This window comes from Saimiri boliviensis, chromosome 6 (genome assembly GCF_048565385.1).
Source record: "Saimiri boliviensis isolate mSaiBol1 chromosome 6, mSaiBol1.pri, whole genome shotgun sequence".
In the NCBI taxonomy this organism is placed as follows: Eukaryota; Metazoa; Chordata; class Mammalia; order Primates; family Cebidae; genus Saimiri; species Saimiri boliviensis.
Window position 1 is genome coordinate 43632610 of NC_133454.1, and position 22242 is coordinate 43654851.

Consider the following 22242-nt stretch of genomic DNA (forward strand, 5'->3'; position numbering starts at 1 on the left):
AATTGCCTGAACCCAGAAGGCGGAGGTTGTGGTGAGCCGAGATCGTGCCATTGCACTCCAGCCTGGGTAACAAGAGCGAAACTCCGTCTCAAAAAAAAAAAAAAAAAAAAGAAAAAAAAAAAAGAAACAGGAGTCATTGAAGATGGTTAAAAAGAACAGAAAATTAGGAGAGAATGCTTTTATGGAAGCCAAGGAATAAGGGTGTTCAGGTTGTGCTTACAGAAAATTCAGTCACAGCCATATGCGGTGGCTCACACCTCTAATCCCAGCACTTTGGGGGAGACCAGAGACTTTGAGATCAGTCTGCCTAACATGGTGAAACCCTGTCTCTACTAAAAATACAAAGATTAGGTGGGTGTGGTGGTGCATGCCTGTAGTCCCAGCTACTCAGGAGGCTGAAGCAGTAGAATCACTTGAACCCAGGAGGTGGAGGGTGCATAAGCCAAGATGGCGACAGAGTGAGATTCCGTCTCAAAAAAGAGAGAGAGAGAGAATGACAACTAAATCTCGATGACAGTACACTGCAGTGGTGGGAGTTCGGGCTTGGGTTTAATAATTAGGAAGTCCCTGACAGGCTTGTCAAAGCAGTGATGATGTATTAGGCACAGAGAGTATGTTAGGTGTATATAAGTCTCCTTGAAGACTAACTGGTAATTGAGATATGAGGATTGTCATCTCTGATATTTGAAAAGGAGAATGACAGAGGAGGCAACAATATGAAGGGGAGGTGTAATGGACAGGTGTTTTGCTTAGTTTTAAAATTGCAGATAATTGAGCATGTTTATAGGCTCAGGAGCAGAGACCACTGGAGAAGGGCAGATTTAAGGTATAAAAGGTGTGAAATAAAAGTCAACTGTTGGGGAAAAGCCCCAGAAAGATAAGTGGAAGGGGCTTAAACACAGCAACATCTCTTCCTCCAAAACAGGAAAGGAAATAAGGATAAATACCGATATCAGAATTTGGGATGTGCACAAGAAAAAAACGGAATTGTTGAAAATTTTGCCGGCCGCGGTGGCTCACGCCTGTAATCCTAGCACTTTGGGAGGCCGAGGTGGGTGGATCACCTGAGGTCAGGAGTTCAAGACCAGCCTGGCCATCATGGTGAAACCCCAACTTAAAAAAAAAAAAAAAAAGAAAGAAAAGAAAAGAAAATTTTATTTTGGTAAACACACACTCTTTTTTTTTTTTTTTTTTTTTTAAGACAAAGTTTTGCTACTGTTGCCCAGGCTGGAGTGCAAAGGAGCAATCTCTGCTCACTGCAGCCTCCGCTTCCCGGGTTCAAGTGATTCTCCTGCCTCAGCCTCCCAAGTAGCTCAGATTACAGGAATGCATCACCATGCCTGGCTAATTTGTGTATTTTTAGTAGAGACTGGGTTTTGCTGTGTTGACCAGGCTGATCTCGAGCTCCTGACCTCAGGCGATCTGCCCGCCTTGGTCTTCCAAAGTGCTGGAATTACAGGAGTAAGCCACCACACCCGACATAAACACACACTTTTAAACTGTTTAATTTTTTAAAGATAAATCTTTAAAAAAAAAAAAAAGAAAGAAAGAAAGAAAGAAGAAGAAGCTGGGCGCGGTGGCTCAAGCCTGTAATCCTAGCAGTTTCGGAGGCCGAGGTGGGTGGACCACCTGAGGTCAGAAGTTCAAGACCAGCCTGGCCATCATGGTGAAACCCCATCTTTAAAAAAAAAAAAAAATTTTTTTTTTTTTTTTTTTTTGAAACGGAGTTTCGCTCTTGTTACCCAGGCTGGAGTGCAATGGTGCAATCTCGGCTCACCGCAACCTCCACCTCCTGGGTTCTGGCAATTCTCCTGCCTCAGCCTCCTGAGTAGCTGGAATTACAGGCACGCACCACCATGCCCAGCGAATTTTCTGTATTTTTAGTAGAGATGGGGTTTCACCATGTTGACCAGGATGGTCTCGATCTCGACCTTGTGATCCACCTGCCTCGGCCTCCCAAAGTGCTGGGATTACAGGCTTGTGCCACCGCGCCCGGCCCAAAAAAAAAAAAACTTTAAGATAAACCTTAACATCATTATTACTCAATTTGAGGAAAGGCACAAGAAAGTAGTAAGATCTCACCAGAATTTAAATTCTGCTTTGTTTTCTTCATCATTGATCAGACATGAGCTAAGAGACCACCTGTTCACTTTTTTCTGTCTTAAAATATGGAGACCAAAGAGAGATGAAACTTTCATCAGCATCTCAACATTTCCCCCGCTTTTTTTTTTTTTTTTTTTTTTTTTTTTTTTTTTTTTTTGCCACTGTCCCTGGGGTTGGAGGGAGAAGGTATGGTGATGATAGTTGGCGTTTCTCAGTCTTCTGTGGTACTCACAGAGGTGATGAACAGACAGTGGGAGCATGCAGCAATAGCCAGAGCCCTTGCTGGAAGCACCCAGAACTAGTTCTGCAAATTTATTTCAGTCTTGCCCAAAACTCCATCACCTTAAAACGCCTGGGAAGTGGCTCTCATCAAGACCAGAAAGCAGGATACGGTGGCTCACACCCGTAATCCTAGCACTGGGAGGCCGAGCCTGGAGGATCGCTTGAGGTCAGGAGTTCGAGACCAGGCTGAACCCCATCTCTACAAAAAGATGAAAAAATTAGCCTGGCATGTTGTTCCCCGCCTGTAGTCCCAGCTACTCAGGTGGCTGGGGTGGGTGGATCGCTTGTGCCCATGAGTTCGAGACCAGCCTAAGCAACATAGTGAGACCAAGTCTCTAAAAAAACACATTAAAAACCCAGAAAAAAAATTAGTCAGGTGCGGAGGCGCGCACCTGTGGTCCCAGCTACTTGGGAGACTTGTGCAGATCGCTTCAGGCTGCAGTAAGCGGAGATCGCACCACTGCACTCCAGCCTGGGGGATAGAACAATACCCAGCCTCAAAAAAAAAAAAAAGAAAAGAAAAAACAAAAGTGGGAGGAAGCAAAGCAATGACCCAAATTATGGCCTCAAGGACTTCCAAAATCAAAGCCCTAATCTGACGAGCCCGCCCTGACGCCTATAAGAAAATGACTCTCACTTTTTATTGGCTGACCCTCCCGGAGTTCAGACCTTGCTTCATTTTCCTTGGTTGTTGCTGGTGTCACGTCTTCTTGCCACGCCCACTTTCCGGCCGGCGCCCAGTGAGCGTTGAGCAATAGTGATTTGCAGTCGGTCAGGGGCGGGAGTTCGCGGCAGCAAAGCCTGCTTCCCCCTCCCACGCGCCCCCGCCCCCGCCCCCGCCCCCGCCCCGAGGCCCCGCCCCTAGCTGCGCCGGGCCCCGCCTCTCTCTCCCGAGAGGGCGGGCACCAGGCGGCGGCCGCAGCCGCAGGAATATGCTGGAAGGCGGCGGGCGGGCGCCCGCGAGGTGCTGAAGGGACAGTTCCCGCCGCCGAACTTAGCCCGCGGGTGGGGCGGCCCGGGAGCCAGCGGGGCACGTGAGCGATGGAGACCATCTGGATCTACCAGTTCCGCCTCATCGTGATCGGGGACTCCACCGTGGGCAAGTCCTGCCTCCTGCACCGCTTCACCCAGGGCCGCTTCCCCGGGCTGCGCTCCCCCGCCTGCGACCCCACCGTCGGCGTGGACTTCTTCTCCCGCCTGCTGGAGATCGAACCGGGCAAGAGGATCAAGCTGCAGCTCTGGGACACGGCGGGACAGGAGCGGTTCAGGTAGGAACCCCGGGGACCTCGGGCACCGCGCCGCCCCGTGGGCCCGCCGGGACGCCCCTTCCCAGGCGCTCGCCCCGCCGGCCCTGGTCGGGAGTGGCTCCGGCCCTTCCCTCTCGAAAGTGCAAACACTCCATTCTCGCTTCCCCTTTGCCCCTCCTCTTCCAGGGACGACTTCCTCCTCCGCAATTTCTCACTTCTTTCTTTGGCGCCCATTTCCTGCGCCCCCTTTCCATCTTTCCTTTCCCGCCTGAACCGGGGTCTTCCTCGCAGCCCCCTCTTCCCCAACTCTTTCGGCCCCTGTGGGTATTTTGGTCCCCTTCGGCTCTCCCGCTGCCTTCTCCCCAAACTCGGCTTCCCTGGTTGCGCACAGCCTGACCCGACAGCCCTCCTCCAAGCAGGCGCCCCTTTTCTTGCCCTAACCCAGCGGCTCCCACGCCGTGTGGCCCGGGAGAACCGCTAGGGCGGGTTTCCAGATTCGTGATGGATCCTTTAGCTTCACAGCGAGGAGCGCTCCAACCCAGGTTCCTGCATGAGCTCACTGGGCATGGTTCACAGGGAGGTGGATGCGGTAATGGTTTGGGCACCTCACAGCACTGCATGTGGTCATCAGAAATAATGGGTCATGACCCGTGGGAATGGGTCTTGTAGGTTAACTAGATGCAACATCAGGGACGCTGGCACAGCTGAGTGTGTGTGTGTGTGTGTGTGTGTGTGTGTGTGTGAAGGGTTGAGTTGTCTTTAGAAGTTTTTCATGTTTGGTGGGAAAAAGAGATATATTGAGATTTGCCAGGAACTTTTATTTTGCTTATTTATGGTCAGTGCTTAACGTTCCAGAGTGATAATATTTCTAAAGAGAGAAGGAGGGATCCAAATGAATAGACTCCTCCTAAATATTCACTGGGAACATGAAGGGTTTCACAAAGGCGACTGGTATAAATAAAAACTAAATAAAATTATATGCATTTCCTGAGTATTTGAGATGAAGCAGGTTTAAAGCACATTTTAAATGTCTAGGATTCAAAGGCATTTCGTTTGAGAGGAAGATGTTGAAACTGACACATTGCACTGTTCTGTTTCTTAAAGACTGCATTATCCATTGGAACTCATTTAGGGAAGCATTTTGCGTTAGTCAGCAAGTAATCTGCTTGTGAAATGCAGTGTTCCATGAGGGGACTTCCCAAACATGGCTTCCCCTCGCCCCCAGCCAGCATCACTGCGAATGAGATCAGCCTACATCTGTGAGAATGGTCCAACATTCAAAGTTTTGGCTTCCGTTCCCAGCAATGATGCTGATTCATAGAGATAATGAGTGAACTGCTTAGCTTGCGTATACCTTAGTTTTCCTGTGTGTGAAGTGGAAAGATGGTAAGGCCAGCCCTTCAGAGAGGTGTTAAAAGATTATTGATTGGATTTGTACAACATTTAGGATTCCCTGAAAAATGTTTTTCCTTTTCAAGAAGCTTCCTTTATTTTTATTTATTTATTGTTATTATTTGGTGATGGAGTCTCGCTCTGGTGCCCAGCCTGGAGTACCATGGCTCAACCTCTGTCTCCCTGGTTCAAGCAATTCTCCTGCCTCAGGCTCCCAAGTAGCTGGGATTACAGGTGCACTCCACCACACCCAACTTATTTTTTGTATTTTAGTAGAGACAAGGTTTCACCGTTGTTGTCCAGGCTGGTCTCGAACGCCTGAGGCCCAGGCAATCCGCCCACCTCAACCTCCCAAAGTGCTGGGATTACAGGTGTGAGCCATCGCACCCAGCCAAGAAGCCTCCTATAATTAAAATAATTTTTCAAACTTTTGATTTCTTTTGATTTCTTTTTTTTTTTTTTTTTCCAGAGACAGGGGTTCACCTTGTTGGTCGGGGTGGTTTTGAACTCCTGACCTCAGGTGATCCACCCACTTTGGCCTCCCAAAGTGCTGGGATTACAGGTGTGAGCCACCACGCCCGGCCAAACTATTGATTTCTTATCTGTGAAATGAGAGTCATTATGATCTCTAACATTCCTTCCAGTTTTACCATTCTGAAGTTGATTGCAAATTCCTTCACAAGTGATCTCAATCAGAGGTAAATTTTAAGATACTTCAGGGTCAGAAGAAAAGCATTTGCCAATAGCTCTTGACCCACTGTCTAAAGTGAATACAATAAAAATCTTTATGTGTTAAACTTCTAACAGCTACTTTGAGTTGCAACTATAAGAAACATGGTTAATAAAATTTTATTGTGTTTAATTATTTTCTTAAAAGTAGCTCAACATATTGACAAGAAAATAAAGGATAATTAATTTATTAGACTTTAAAGACCTTTCTGTTACATAGATGATTGTTTTTTTAATGCCTTGAAGAATGTAAATAGTAATTCATTTTATATACATTATTAAAACCAAACAGTAACTTTCGCATTATAATGCAAGGACATTGAGGGAATGTTTACTGACAATGAGTCATGCTTTATTTTGTTTGGCTCTTTACCAAAGTTATATTCGTAAATACATACATATTTCAGTAGCTACCTCCAAATAATTGCTTTTCTCTCATTTACCAGAATGGTTCACCATAAAATGACATTTAAAACAATTACTGTTAAATCATTCTGTATCTTTCCTCAAGAAACTAGATAGATATAGATATAGATATAGATATATATATATATTTTTTTTTTTTTTTTTTTGAGACGGAGTTTTGCTCTTGTTACCCAGGCTGGAGTGCAATGGCGCGATTTCGGCTCACCGCAACCTCCGCCTCCTGGATTCAGGCAATTCTCCTGCCTCAGCCTCCTGAGTAGCTGGGATTACAGGCACGTGCCACCATGCCCAGCTAATTTTTTGTATTTTTAGTAGAGACGGGGTTTCACCATGTTGACCAGGATGATCTCAATCTCTCGACCTCGTGATCCACCCGCCTCGGCCTCCCAAAGTGCTGGGATTACAGGCTTGAGCCACCGCGCCCGGCAGATATTTATTTTTAATGATAGGTATCCTTGCGTATTTTATTTCATAGGAAGGTACTGTAGGTCATGAAGATGTATTCCTGTCATTAGTCATAACCATACCATGAAGAATTTGTGGGAAATACCATATTTGAAGGTTTATTGGTGATTGGACATAAATCGACAAAAAGGAACCTACTTTAGACAGCTCATGAGGTAGCTTGAAAGCGGAAATAAATGTATCACAAAACAATAGGATACTGAGTTGATAATCACGATCATGATTAGCCTTCTCTCTTTCTCTTCTTTCTTTCTTTTCTTCTTGCTTTCTTTCTTTCTTTCTTTCAACAGGGTCTGTCACTCAGGCTGGAATGCAATGAGGCAATGTCAGCTCACTGCAACCTCTACCTACCAGGCTCAAGCAATTTTCCTGCCTCAGCCTCCCGAGTGGCTGAGACTACAGGCATATGCCACCATGCCCAGCTAACTTCTGTATCTTTTTTTGTAGAGACAGGTTTGGCTATGTTGCCCAGGTTGGTCTGAAACCCCTAGGCTCAATCAAGCTGCCCACCTTGGCCTCCCAAAGTGCTGGGATTACAAGCCTGAGCCACTGCGCCTGGCCAGCCTTAGTTTTCAGTGTTCAGACTAACATGCTAATAGAGGACAACTACTTGCCTGAAATAAAAAGGAACAAAATCAAAGGGAAAAAGGTTTAGAAAAATAATGTATATGTGAGCATAACTGTAAATTAATATAAGACTCAAATGGTATGTTATTATTAACACTGTATTAGATTTGTGTATTAAGGAAATTTAAAATTACAGTGCCTTCATTGAAGATGGAATTTTATTTCTTTCTTGTGTAGAGAGTGGTCTAAGTTGGTGGAGTGGTTCTGCACCAGGCCATCATTCAGGTACCTTCTCTCTTAATTTTCTGCCATGCGTAGGAAGTTGCCATCATCTACGTGAACAAAGCTGGGTTATAAGCACACTGTCTCAGTTCAGCAGAATTGGAAAGAGCAGCTCTAAACCAAGCAAAGTTTCTTTTAAGCAAGTGAGGCCAATGTGTTATAGATTCTTTCGGCTCTCAATTCACTGGGGAGAACTTAGTTACAAGGAGACACAGACCAGGCCACTATGTGCCTAGGATGTGGGAAAGCTGCATTTGGCATTGTAGGTGTTGGGGGAGGCTAGTAATCACCACTTTTTAAAATAATTTTTTGTTTCGTTTTGTTTTTTGAGACACAGTCTCGCTCTGTCATTCAGGCTGGGTGCAGTGGTGAGATCTCAGCTCATTGCAACCTATGCCTCCCAGCTTCAAGCAATTATTATGCCTCAGCCTCCTGAGTAGCTGGGACTACAGGTGGTGCCATCACGCCCAGCTAATTTTTGTATTCTTAGTAGAGACTGGGTTTCACCATGTTGGCCAGGCTGGTCTTGAACTCCTGGGCTCATGTAATCCACCTGCCTCAGCCTTCCAAAGTTCTGGGATTAATTTATCAGTAAAGGAAGGGAGAATATTGTTTAATACAGTATTAATAAAGATAAATATGCCGGGCGCGGTGGCTCAAGCCTGTAATCCCAGCACTTTGGGAGGCCGAGGCGGGTGGATCACGAGGTCGAGAGATCAAGACCATCCTGGTCAACATGGTGAAACCCCGTCTCTACTAAAAGTGCAAAAAATTAGCTGGGCATGGTGGCACATGCCTGTAATCCCAGCTACTCAGGAGGCTGAGGCAGGAGAATTGCCTGAGCCCAGGAGGCGGAGGTTGCGGTGAGCCGAGATCGCGCCATTGCACTCCAGCCTGGGTAACAAGGGCGAAACTCCGTCTCAAAAAAAAAAAAAAGATAAATATATTGGAAGAGCTAGGTGTACAGAGAGCATTAAATGTAAGAATAGAAATTTTGAACTTTTCCCATAAAAAGTGTTTAAAGTTATATCAATATAATATGAGATAAATAAATAGCAATGTTAGCTATAGGATAGGGAAACTCTAGGCTTCGAGCCAGGTTTGGCCTTTTATAAGATGTTGCCTGACCTTTGGAGTGTTAAGGTCTTCCTCATGCAGTGCCCTCAAGGAGTGCTCTGCAGAATGCTCATTCTTGTGGTTTTATATATATATATATACTCTCTCTCTCTCTCTCTCTCTCTCTCTATATATATATATATATATATATATATAATATGTGTGTGTGTATATATATAGAGAGAGAGAGAGAGAGTCTCGCTCTGTCGCCTGGGCTGGAGTGCAGTAGCACGATCTCAGCTCACTGCAACCCCCGCCTTCCAGATTTGAGCGATTCTCCTGCCTCAGCCTGCTGAGTAGCTAGGACCACAGGCACACGCCACCACACCTGGCCAATTTTTGTATTTTTAGTAGAGACAGGGGTTTCGCCATATTGGCCAGGCTGGTCTTGAACTCCTGCCCGAAGAGATCCACCTGCCCTCCCAAAGTGCTGGGATTACAGGTATGAGCCACTGTGCCTGACCTGTGATTCTTCTTAAAAGATACATTCTGTGATCAAGTAAGTTTGGAAATCCCTGTATTCCATATGGCACTCTCTTAAAAATTCATATCAAAGGCTCTAACAAGTACTGCAGCAAAGAAATCTGTTTAACTTTGATTAACCTAGTATTTTCCCAATTTATTTTAGGGGCTATTTTTAAAATGTGAAAATCTGGGCTGGGTACAGTGACTCACGTCCGTAATCCCAGCACTTTGGGAAGCTGAGGTAGGAGGATCACTTGAGGCGAGGAATTCAAGACCAGCCTAGACAACATATCGAGACTGTCTCTAACGAAAAAAAAATTTTTTAATTAGCTAGGCATGGTGGCCTGCACCTGCAGCCCCAGCTGCTCTGGAGGCTGAAGCAGGAGGATGGCTTGAGCCCAGGAGGTCAAGTTTTCAGTGAGCAATGATCATGTCACTGCACTCCAGCCTGGGTGACAGAGCTAGACTCTGTCTCTAAAAACAAGAAAAAGAAAAATCTTTGATAACTGGTGTTCTAAGGAGTATAATTTGGGAATAGCCCCCTTGATGAGTTGCCTTCTTCATATTTGAGCAGAACCACTAAATACTTGAGGTTTGTAGCAATGGAAGACGTGCGGGCAAATTTAATCAAGTAATTAACTTTGTTAAGGCCTGCAGGCAGTAAGTGTTATATAAGAGACAGGCTCCCTCCTCTCCCTTCCCCTTCCCCAACAAAATCTGGGAGTGGCCCCTTACCACTGAATCTACCAGGCCTCTGCTTGCCTCTCCGTGTTTGTTCCCCAGCTCGTCTTCTGCTATGTATCTTTCTCCTCAGTAGGTGTCTTACTGTTAGAGGAAAGGGGTTCCTATCTAGACCCAAAGAGAGGGTTCTTGTATCTCACGCAAGAAAGAATTCAGGGTGAGTCCTCAGTGCAAAGTAAAAGCAAGTGTATTAAGAAAGTAAAGTGGTGAAAGAACAGCTACTACTAGACAGAGAAGGACATTCCTGAAAGTAGGAGGAGGAACACATCCACCCTAGGTACTATGCTTGTGTATATATATGGGGAGGGAGATGTGCTCTGCTACAACAATTTGTGATAAACGATTCATTCTCTTAATTACTATATATATATATATATATATATATATATTTTTTTTTTTTTTTTTTTTTTTTTTTTTGAGATGGAGTTTCGCTCTTGTTAACCCAGGCTGGAGTGCAATGGCACGATCTCGGCTCACCGCAACCTCCGCCTCCTGGGTTCAGGCAATTCTCCTGCCTCAGCCTCCTGAGTAGCTGGGATTACAGGCACACGCCACCATGCCCAGCTAATTTTTTGTATTTTTAGTAGAGACGGGGTTTCACCATGTTGACCAGGCTGGTCTCGATCTCTTGACCTCGTGATCCACCCGCCTCGGCCTCCCAAAGTGCTGGGATTACAGGCTTGAGCCACCGCGCCCGGCTTAATTACTATATTTTGCAAGAATCAATATTATCTTTTTTTTTTTTTTTTTTTTTTTTTTTGAGACAGAGTCTTGCTCTTCCCCAGGCGCCAGGCTGGAGTGCAGTGGTGCGATCTGGGCTCACTGCAACCTCCGCCTCCCAGGTTCAAGCAATTCTTCTGCCTCAGCCTCCCGAGTAGCTGGGACTACAGGCGCATGCCACCATGCCCAGCTAATTTTTGTATTTTTAGTAGAAACAGGGTTTCACCATGTTGGCCAGTATGGTCTCAATCTCTTGACCTCATGATCTGCCCGCCTCGGCCTCCCAAAGTGCTGGGATTACAGGTGTGAGCTACCACGCCCAGCGATATTATTATCTTTAAAGCAAAATTAGGAATGCCTTTGTTCTCCAGATATTGGAATATCTGGGCATTAACAATCTGGGTCTGTTTAGTAAACATTATTAATTTGTTCCCTTAACTGTAAACATCTACAGGCTAGGAATGCCTAACTTTCTGAGAATGCACCTTAGCACGTCCTGGCATTTTTTTTTTTTTTTTTTTTTTTTTGAGACAAAGTCTCACTCTGTCACAAAGGCTGGAGTGCAGTGGCGTAATCCTGGCTCACGGCAACCTCTGCCTACTGGATTCAAGCGATTCTCCTGCCTCAACCTCCCAAGTAGCTGGGATTACAGGTCCATACCACCACTAATTTTTGTATTTTTAATAGAGACAGGGTTTCACCATGGTGGCCAGGCTGGTCTCGAATTCCTGATCTCAAGTGATCCACCCACCTCAGCCTCCCAAAGTGCTGGGATTACAGGAGTGAGCCATATCACCCAGCTGCGGCCTCATTTTCCTAGCCCTTGCTCAAAATGGAGTTGCTCTGGTTTGAATGCCTTTGACATTAGCCCTCCTCCAGCTTATTTTTATTTTTTCTTTACCCCTTTCCTCTGTCTATACATAATTATAGTTTACTTTCATTTTCCTTTTCTCCCTCTCATTTTTATTTTATTATGTCTCTTACTCTTCCATTTCCTTTCAGCTTATCTTCCCATAGCCCACTGGCTTATCTTCTCTTCTCCCACTGGCTCCCTCATGTGTCTATTTTCTCTTCTGCCTCTTCAGAATGTCCATATAAAGTTAATGTTTCAAAGTGGTTTAATCTGTGTACTCTGATCTTAATTTTAAAAGCAAGCAATGTCAACATTTTAAACTTCATCCTAAGAGTCTTTTTAAAATCTTTAAACTAAATTAGTTATTTTTGGTTTTGTTTCTTTCTAAAAAGGCCCTCATTTGATTCTCAGCTCCCTCACTGTGTGGTTCATGGCCTTCAACAGAAAATGATATTTTGTTCCTTCAGTAGAAAACAATTGATACTAGCCTGGCCAACATGGTGAAACCCTGTCTCTAAAAATACAAAAAAAAAAAAAATTAGCTGGAAGTGGTGGTACACACCTGTAATCCTAGCTACTTGGGAGGCTGAGGCAGGTGAATTCCTTGAACCCAGAAGGTGGCGGTTGCAAGGTTGCAGGGAGCCGAGACTGCACCACTACCCTCCAGCCTGGGTGACAGAGTGAGACTTCATCTCAAAAAAGAAAATAACATGGTTGGTGGATTCATAATTGCACAGCGAACAGAGCAGAGATTACCATAATCACTGCAGTCTACTGTAGTTCCAAGTTATTGATAGAAAGGTAAGCTATAGTTGTATTATCAGGTAATATAATGTCTTAGTTTAAATTGTGTTAAAAGTAGCAGAAATCTAGCCAAATTTATTTATTTATTTTTTAGAGACAGAATTTGGCCGTGTGGCCCAGGCTGAAGTGCAGTGACACGATCATAGCTCACTGCAGCCCAAACTCTTGGGCTCCAGTGATCCTCTTACCTTAGCTTCCTGAGTAGCTAAGACTACAAGCACGTGCTACTTTTTTTTAAAGCTAAACTTTACAAAAATTTTTTAGAGACAAGGTCTCGCTATGTTGCCCAGGCTGGTCTTGAACTTCTTGCTTCACATGATCCTTTCTCCTTGCCTCCCAAAGTGTTGGGATTACAGGCATGAACCACTGCACCAGACCCAAATTATGTTAAGTAGTAGGGAATAAATTATAAATGATACAGATTTCATGAGAGCAATAGCTTACTGAACATCCAGGTGTTTGAAAGTACAGAATTTTTTTTTTTTTTTTTTTGAGACAGGGTCTCACTCTGTCACCCAGGCTGGAGTGCAGTGGTGTGATCTCAGCTCACTGCAACCTCCGCCTCCCTGGTTCGAGTGATTCTCTTGCCTCAGCCTCCTGAGTAGCTGGGATTAAGGTGTCTGCCACCACACCCAGCTAGGAAGTATGGAAAATTTTAACAAAAGTTTGTGGATTTCCCCTCTGGTCTATTTCCATTCTCCAACTCTGTTGGCTCCCAACTCTTAGTCTCTGAGCCTCTTATTCAACTCTTCAGAGAAAAAATATCTAATTGACTACTTAATTAGCCAGTGAATCAGCTCCCCTCCAGTCAGGTTATTTAGTTACACATGTATATAATACAAATGTATTATAACACAAATATGCTGTGTAGGTATTATGGGTCAGATAATGCAAATGTATCTGTAAAGGTCCACTTTTTTGGAAAAAGAAGTTCACAGACAAGCGAAATGAGCAGTCACCCCCAAAGTGTCTATTTTGTGATGTTTGAGAGGAAAATGGTACATAAGAATGAGACATCATCATTTCTAACAAGTGCAGCAAAGTGTGAAAAGATGATCTGTGTAGCCAAACATTTTTGGGCACAGTGGCTCCTGCCTGTAATCTCAACACTTTGGGAGGCTGAAGCAAGTGATCTCTTGAGCCTAGGAGTTTGAGACCAGTCTGGGCAACATAGTGAGACCTCGTCTGTACAAAAAAATCAAAAAATTAGGCAGGCATGGTGGTGTGCCCCTGTAGTCCCAAGCTACTTGGGAGACTGAGGTGGAAGTATCACTTGCACCACGAAGGTCGAGGCTGCAGTGAGCCATGACTGTGCCACTGCACTCCAGCCTGGCCAACGGAGAGAGACCCTGTTTCAAAAAAAAAAAAAAAAAAAAAAAGAGGGAGAGAAAAAGATTATTTTCAGTGTCTACTCAGAGCATTCAGAATATTTTGTGTGGTTATATAATCAGTATAGTCTAGAAGCTAGCCAGACATTTGAAAAACCTGTAATTATTTTTCTTTCTTTCCTTCTTCAATAAATTAATTGGCTTAGCATGTCTATTGCCACAACCTCAGTGTTGCACTAGTCTGTGAAGGTGATTAATACATCCTGGAGTAAACTAAATATTGTACACAAATGTCTGAGGGCCCTGGGCCAGCCACAAGCAAAATTGTGGAGCAGGTAAAGCTCATTCTTGGGGCATGTGGGACCTTCCTACCTTTCTTTATGTTTTTGGATAGTAAAACCTTGACTCATCCTCCCCTTTTATTCTCCCTTATGTCTCAATCAAAAAGCCATTTCTTAATATTCTTTTCCTCTGTCCCCTGACATACTGCAGCCTCTGCTTCCCTGGCTCAAGCAATTCTCCTGCCTCAGCTTCCTGAGTAGCTGGGACCATAGGTACACAGCACCCCCCCCCTTTTTTTTTTTTTTTGGTAGAGATGGGATCTCTATATGTTGCCCAGGCTGATCTCAAACACCTGAGCTCAAGCAATCCACCCACCTCCACCTACCGAAGTGCTGGGATTACAGGCATGAGCTACCAAGCCCAGCCCCATTCTTTAATGTTCTATCTTAGCTTAAGAGAGAGAAGTAGCTGGACAACCAAGACACACAAAATTATTAATAGTTGAAATTAACGTCATGAGAGACCTGCCTGGAGTATCTATATTTTAAAGAGAAGGACCACCAAAAGAGGTAACAACTCATCTTCAAATGTCACCTTGAAATGTTGCCAGAAGTATTGATATGTGGCTGATGAGTGTTAGAATTTTGTTTCATCATGCCACAGCAGTGACTGCCTATTCTGACTCACTGGTCTCATGTTGAGCTTTTAAAACAAGGGCTAGGAAAAGTTAGAGATACTGTTTTGAGTCCATGGATCACCACAATAAAGTTGCTGTGTGAAGAAAAGTGCTTTACTCAGTCCAAGAGAGAGGACATTTCCAGACGTTGTCAGTCAATTTAGCTAGCATGCAGTGATTTTTTTTTCTGTAGAGACAGGGTTTCACCATGTTGGCCAGGCTGGTCTCGAACTCCTGACCTCGTGATCTGCCCGCCTCATCCTCCCAAAGTGCTGGGATTACAGGCGTGAGCCACCACACCAGGCCGCCTGCAATGATTTGTTGATAATTTACCTTCCATAGCAATGTGACTTAAAGGTTTGAAGAGAAACTTTTTGGAATTGTCCAAATATTTTTATTTTAATGTATTAAGAGCCAATTATTTGTACCCTGAGTGATTTAGAGGGAATTTGCTTTCCTCTAGCCTGCTCTGTCAAGGAGTGGAAAAGAAAGGTGAGCCCCTTAAGTGATATTGAGGTACACACACGCACCAGGGAACACCATCAGATATAACTTAAGCAAGACTTTTATGATTATTATTATTTATTTATTTATTTATTTATTTTTTGAGACAGAGTCTTGCTCTTGTTGCCCAGGCTGGAGTGCAATGGGGTGATCTTGGCTTACCGCAACCTTCGTCTCCTGAGTTCAAGTGATTTTCCTGCCTCAAGCTCCTGAGTAGCTGGGATTACAGGCATGCACCACCACACCCAGCTAATTTTTGTATTTTTAGTAGATATAGGGTTTCTCCATGTTGGTCGGGTTGGTCTCAAACTCTCGAGCTTAGGCCTGCCTCAGCCTCCCAAAATGCTGGGATTATGGGCATGAGCCACCGCGCCTGGCCTATTATTATTATCTTCAATTTATTTTTTGAGACGAGTTACACTCTGTCACCTAGGTTAGAGTGCAGTGGCACAATCTCGGGTCACTGCAATTTCTGTCTCCCAGTTCAAGCAATTCTCCCACCTCAGCCTCCCAAGTAGCTGGGACTGTGGACGAATGCCACCATGCCTGGCTAATTTTTGTTGTTGTTTTTGTTTAAGTATACTGTCTACTTTAATTCCCTATTTTGTCTTAGATTTTCTACTACTTTACTTCTCAAATACAATGATTTTAAAAAGTATCAATAATCACAAGACAGCAACAGTGTCCCTGAAATTCCGCTAGAGATGCTAACTACAAAATAAAACTTATAAATCGTAATCCAATAGCTTTAAATATTTTAGTACAAGAACACTTTTCTAAATGAATTTCATGTGCATCTATTGGGGTTTCACTAGGTTGGCCTGAATGGTCTTCAACTCCTGGCCTCTAGATCCGCCTGCCTCCCCCTCCCAAAAGCTGGGATTACAGGTGTAAGCCACCATGTCCGGCTTTAAGGGGAAATTTAAGACTGAGATTTGGGCCAGGCGCAGTGGCTCACACCTGTAATCCCAGCACTTTGGGAGGCTGAGGCTGAGGCTGAGGTAGGCGGATCACTTGAGGTCAGGAATTGGACACCAGCCTGGCCAACATGGTGAAACTCTTATCTCTACTGAAAATATAAAAAGAAGCTGAGCCGGGCGCGGTGGCTCAAGCCTGTAATCCCAGCACTTTGGGAGGCTGAGGCGGGCGGATCACGAGGTCGAGAGATCGAGACCATCCTGGTCAACATGGTGAAACCCCGTCTCTACTAAAAATACAAAACATTAGCTGGGCATGGTGGTGCGTGCCTATAATCTCAGCTACTCAGGAGGCTGAGGCAGGAGAATTGCTTGAACCCAGGAGGCGGAGGTTGCGGTGAGCCGAGATCGTGCCATTGCACTCCAGCCTGGGTAACAAGAGCGAAACTCCGTCTCAAAAAAAATAAATAAATAAATAAAAATAAAAAGAAGCTGGATATGGTGGCACACACCTGTAATCCCAGCTATTCAGGAGGCTGAGGCAGGAGAATTGCTTGAACCTGAGAGGGGGAGGTTGCAGTGAGTCAAGATCATGCCACTCTACTCAAGCCTGGGCAGCAGAGAGAGATTCCATCTCAAAATAAATAAATAAATAAATAAAGACTGACGTTTGATAGAACTGAAGAGTAGATGCTAAAAAGATAATCAAAAGTGGAAGAGAAAGTATAATCATCGTATAGCAGAAGACTTTTGGAAGAGAGGAAAAATAGTGAGAGGTAAATTGAAAACAAAGTCCAAGTCAGTGAGGAGGAAAGGACACATGAGAAAACTACAGAGCACAACCACACTGCGGTCACCATTTTGGCCATTTTGATAGGTAAGTAACCACAGCCATTGGACCGGGAAGGAGCAGAGAAATGATCTAAAACAACAGTCTTTTGGTTTATTTGTTTTCTGTCACTCGGGCTGAGGTGCAATAGAGTGATCATAGCTCACTGCAGCCTGAAACTCCTGGGCCAATTTTTTTTTTCTTTAGGGATGGGGTCTTGTTTTGTTGCCTATGCTGGAACTCTTGGCTCCAAGCAATCCTCCTGCCTCAGCCTCCCAAAGTCCTGGGATTACAGGCATGAGCCACCAAGACCCAGCCTCGTTTCTTAAATAATGTAATGTCCATAGAGACTGTTACTTATCCAGGGCCTTATAGTTTATTAATGGTTCACACAAGAACCCAGTTCTCTGAACATTTTCAGTGCTCTTTCTGCTATGCCAGTCCTCTTGTCATGATTGAAACTAGTTTTAATGGCATGTTATATGGGGGGGGGGGGGGGTGTGTATGTGTGTGTCTCCAGAGGGCCAGCTATCATGTTGTATGATTTCTGTCTTGAAAAGTATTTCGGTTTGCGCACAACTCAACTTCCCATCCCTATAGACCCAAGTTAATTACTGTGTCCACCCAAATGATTATTTTACTGCTATACTCAGAAAGCGAAAGGCGAAATGGCTTTACATAATAGTAGCAATATAGATAACTGTCAACAAACACCTGTGGTATCAGTAACAAGTAACCCTCCCTTCTGTGCAGTGCTCAGTGACTACACTGCTACACTTAGTAACAGGAATGAACTCTAACACTGAAGTGGAGAAACTTTTGTGAAATGATTAGCCTTGTTAGAAGAGGAGAGTTGATGGCTATTTGGCAAAGCTGGGCACATACTGAATGTGATGTCCTAAAGCTTCCTAAGTGCTATGAAATAGCTTTCCAATCCTTAAATGCAGTCCCTTTTTTTTTTTTTTTTTTTCTGGAGAAAATGAAATTAATCAAGACAATAATTTACTATGCATTTATTTAGCTTAACTATATGCCAGGCACTAAAGATAAAATAAGTAAGTTATAGTCTCACATTCAGGGTCCATACAGTCTGTGTACTGGGTAGAATCCAGGCTACACTGCTATAACAGACTGCCAAGATACGGCAACTTAAATAAGGTAGCGCTTTATTTCTCTCTTATAGTAGTCCAGAGGCGGGGTGCGGTGACTTATGCCTGTAATCCCAGCACTATGGGAAGCTGAGGTGGGTGGGTCACTTGAGGTCAGGAGGTGGAGACCAGCCTGCCCCAACATGGCAAAACCTCATCTCTACTAAAAGTACAAAAATTAGCTGGACGTGGTGGCAGTCGCCTGTAGTCCCAGCTGCTCAGGAGACTGAAGCACAAGAATTGCTTGAACCCAGGAGGCAGAGGTTGCAGTCGGCCAAGATCATGCCACTGCACACCAGCCTGGGCAACAGACCGAGACTCTGTCTCAAAAAAAAAAAAAAATTAGTAGTCCAGAATGAGCAGTCCTGGATAATCAGGGGGCTCTGCCTCAACATCAGTTTCTAGGGTTCTCCAGTCATTGCCATTTCTTAGCAAGCAGGAAGAGGAAAAAGAGGAGGTGTGGGCAATTGGCTTCTTCACTTACAATGTCAGACTGCACACAATCCTTCTCATATCCCATTGATCCAAACTTAGTGTCATGGCAACAACTGACTGCAAGAGACCCTGGGGAATATAGTCCCTCTATGGGTTGCTATGTGTTGGCTAAAACTCATGGAGTTCTGTTAATAGATACTGGAGGCTAGTCAGAAGTCTTTCTCACAGATTTACAGCAAAGAAAGAAAATAATCAAATCATTGCAATAAGAGCTGGTATGTACTTAAATAAGTTTCAGTGACAAAACAGAAGGAGGAATTGTCGTCTATGCCTATGGTGATGACTAGTTTCAGAGGATGTATCCCAAAGGAGATGATGCTTGATTCTGGGACATGCTGGATATGTCAGTAGTAAGAGGATAGTACGAAATAATAATAGAAAAAGAAGCTAGGCAGTCATGGTGGCTCATGCCTATAATCCCAGCACTCTGGGAGGCTGAGACTGGCAAATCATCTGAGCTCATGAATTCATGGAAACATGGCAAAGAGAGATAGAGAGAGGAAGGAAGGGAGGGAGAGAAAGAGGAAGAAAGGAAGGAAAGGAAAGGAACGAAGGAGAGGAAAGAGAGAAAGAGAAAAGAAGGAAAGAAAGAAGGAAGGAAAGAAAGAGAAAGAAAGAGTGGCTTCTTGTGAAGATAGCAGATTGAACACCTGTATCTATTTTAGCTTGTTTTTCCTGAGACCTTACTAAAATGCCAATAGTGTTTTTTTAACAATAAATCCCTGAACAGGGAAAACAGGTAAGGAGTCAACAGAAACAGAATTTTGGAAGCAACAAAGCAAATGGGGAATGGTAAATGAGTTAGCAGATTCAAGAAAACTGATTTCTAAGCTAATGGTTTAAAAAAAAAGATCTAACACCATTTAAAAATCGTTTGAAAAAATATTTTTTTAACAATGGTTTAAAAAAAAAAAAAAAGCCAGGCATGGTGGCTCAAGACTGTAATCCCAGCACTTTGGGAGGCCGAGGCGGGTGGATCACGAGGTCAAGAGATTGAGACCATCCTGGTCAACATGGTGAAACCCCGTCTCTACTAAAAATACAACATGAGGCTGAGGCAGAAGAATTGCCTGAACCCAGGAGGCGGAGGTTGTGGTGAGCCAAGATCGCGCCATTGCACTCCAGCCTGGGTAACAAGAGCAAAACTCCGTCTCAAAAAAAAAAAAGAAAAAGAAAAAAACAATGTATACTGTTGAATCCCTCCCCAGAAAGACTTGGGAAATGGTGGCATCAGGTACTTCTGGAAGTGGGAGTACTAAAATAAGGATCATTGTGTGTCAGTCTGTTTAAGAAGGATGGGATTCTGCCATTCCTTCCCCCATTCCGTATATCATACAATTTTTTTCTCACACCCAACCACACTGGCAAAAATACTGGAAACTTATTCTTCGAAAAGAATCAAATATAGGGTGTTCGGCTGGAAGCACCAGGCACGTTGAGGTTGAGGGTTCCTTATTGAAAGTAAGGGCTTTAAGTGAATGTTGTCATGTTGGATACTAAGACTGTCTAGCCTCCTTTCCCCACTCAGCTCCCCAGAATGCTGGCAGTCAAGCCTTCACTCTTCAAGCAATACGTTAATAAAGTTATTTCTGGGGATTCTGACCAGGCCAAGAGGAAAGAATTAAAGATACTAACATTCGAATTTGCTGAATTAAATGATCCAGCATGATCATTCAGTGAGGCATTCAATCTTCATGAAAGATTATACAAAATATTAGGAAATCTGTAAAGTGAAACCTAGGGACCAAAACAAACAAACAGGAAACAGCAACTGGAGAAACAGAAACTTAATAAGGGAAAAGTAGAATACTAAAAAACAAAAACAAAACTTGTCCTTAATTTTCTCTGAGAGGTAGTAAGAAAAAAATTGCAGCCATAAAGGAAGAGGATGCTTGTGTTTTTTCTAAAAAAAAAAAAAAAAAAAAAAAAAAAAAAAAAAAAAAAAAAGAATATTCTGGAAGGGCATGGTGGCTCACACTGGCCAACATGATGAAACCCCATCTCTACTAAAAATACGAAAATTAGCCAGACGTGCTTGCTTGAACCCAGGAGGTGAAGGTTGCTGTGAGTGGAGATTGTACCACTGCACTCCAGCCTGGTTGGCTTCTGAAAACACAATAGTAAAACTAAGACACTCAATATAAAGTTGAAAAAAAAATCTCAAAAGGTAGGACAAAAGACAATGACTTAGAAAATAAAAAAAGATGAAAAAATGATGATTTCTTTTTAACAATAAAGGACTCTAGTCCAAAAAGTTCAATATGCAAATATTAGGCATTCTGGAAAGATAGAAGAGGAAAAACAGAGGAGAGAAATCATCATTAAAGCAATTCAAGAAAGTTTTCCAAAATTTAGGGACCTGAGTTTTCAGATTAGAATGGCACAACACAATAGATGAAAGTAGCAACACTAAGGCAGTCATTATGAAATTTCAGAGCACTGAAACCACAGAGAAGTTCCTACAAACTTCCAGAGAGAGAAAAGCAAGTCACATTTAAAAAAAGATCAGGGCCAGGCATGGTGGCTCACGCCTGTAATCCCAGCACTTTGGGAGGCTGAGGTGGGTGGATCACCTGAGGTCAGGAGTTCGAGACTAGCCTGACCAATATGGTAAAACCCTGTCTTTTTTTTTTAAAGAAAAAAAAAAAAAAGATCAGGAATCAGATTGGCTTGAGACTTTCCAGAAACAACAATGGAAACTGAAAGGCAGTGGAGAAATGACTTCAAGTTTCTGAGGAAGGAACAGTATCGACAAGAAAAAAAAAAAGTATAAAAATCTGAGAGAATTCTGTATCTGGCCATATTATCACTCAATTGTGAGAGCAGAATAAATCAATATGCAAGATTTCAAAATATTACCTCATGTAGCTTTTTTTAAGGAAGCTCCTTGAAGATGTGCTACACACACACACACACGGGAGTGAAGAGAGATGAAGAGGACATGGGGTACAAGGAACAGCTCTACCTGTGAAGAAAGGCAAAGGAACTCCCCAGGAAGATGGTAAAGGGAGATCTTAAGATCACATGCGTGTTGCACATACCAAGGACAGCCAGGCCAGATTGGAGCAGGGCAGAAGGTTATAAGAGAGACCACAGGAAAATGAAATAGACAGAGAAGCTAATGGAAATAAACTTCTTATGATAAGGCAACTGGCAGAGAGTTTGAGATTGAATTATTGAGAAGTACATGGAAAATTTAGCAAAAAGTAAAAAAAGAAGAGAAAGATGATGTGGTGGGGACATTTAGTGTTCATATCTAATGCTTTTTTTCTGGACATGTAGGAGGATTGTATTTCCCTTCCCTCTTGCACTTAAGCAGAATCATGTGAGTAGTTCTGGCCAGGGCATTTGAGCAAAATTTGCATGTGGTGGTTTTAAAACACAGCCTTTCCTGTCTCCCTGAGATGGATTCTCAACCTGTCACCCATCACCCAGGCTGGAGTGCAGTGGTGTGATCTCAGTTCACTGCAGCCTCGCCCTTTCCAGGCTCAGCTGATTCTCCCACCTCAGCCTACCAAGTAGCTGGGACTATAGGCATGCACCATCACACCAAGCTAATATTTGTATTTTTTTACAGAGATGGGATTTCACCATGTTGCCCAGACTGATCTTGAACTCCTGGGCTCAAGCAATCAGCCCTCCTCAGCCTCCCAGTATATATATGTCACGCTTACAGGCGTCAGCCACCAGGCTGGCCCCAGATTCTTCAATGTTCTTCCTATTGAGAGTTGGGTTGTTTGTTAACTATAGCATAACCTGGCCCATCTTGACTAATATGCAAGATAATTAACTGGAAGGAAAAGTTGTTCAGGAAAGGAAAAGAAGTTACAGTGTACTCCAGGGCTCAGCAATGAAAAGTTATCTATGTGGT

The 22242-nt window shown here is 43.6% G+C and overlaps 1 protein-coding gene across 1 annotated transcript in view; it reads left to right on the forward strand.

The window, feature by feature from the left end:
- Positions 1 to 3302: 3302 nt before the first annotated feature.
- The window catches only part of RAB39A (RAB39A, member RAS oncogene family), a 37400-nt gene continuing 18460 nt past the window's right edge, over positions 3303 to 22242 (forward strand). Inside the window, exon 1 of the mRNA XM_003923745.3 lies at positions 3303 to 3653. Within this exon, the coding sequence (XP_003923794.1) occupies positions 3427 to 3653 (227 nt within the window). The 5' untranslated portion in view covers positions 3303 to 3426. The remainder of the gene's footprint in view (positions 3654 to 22242) is intronic.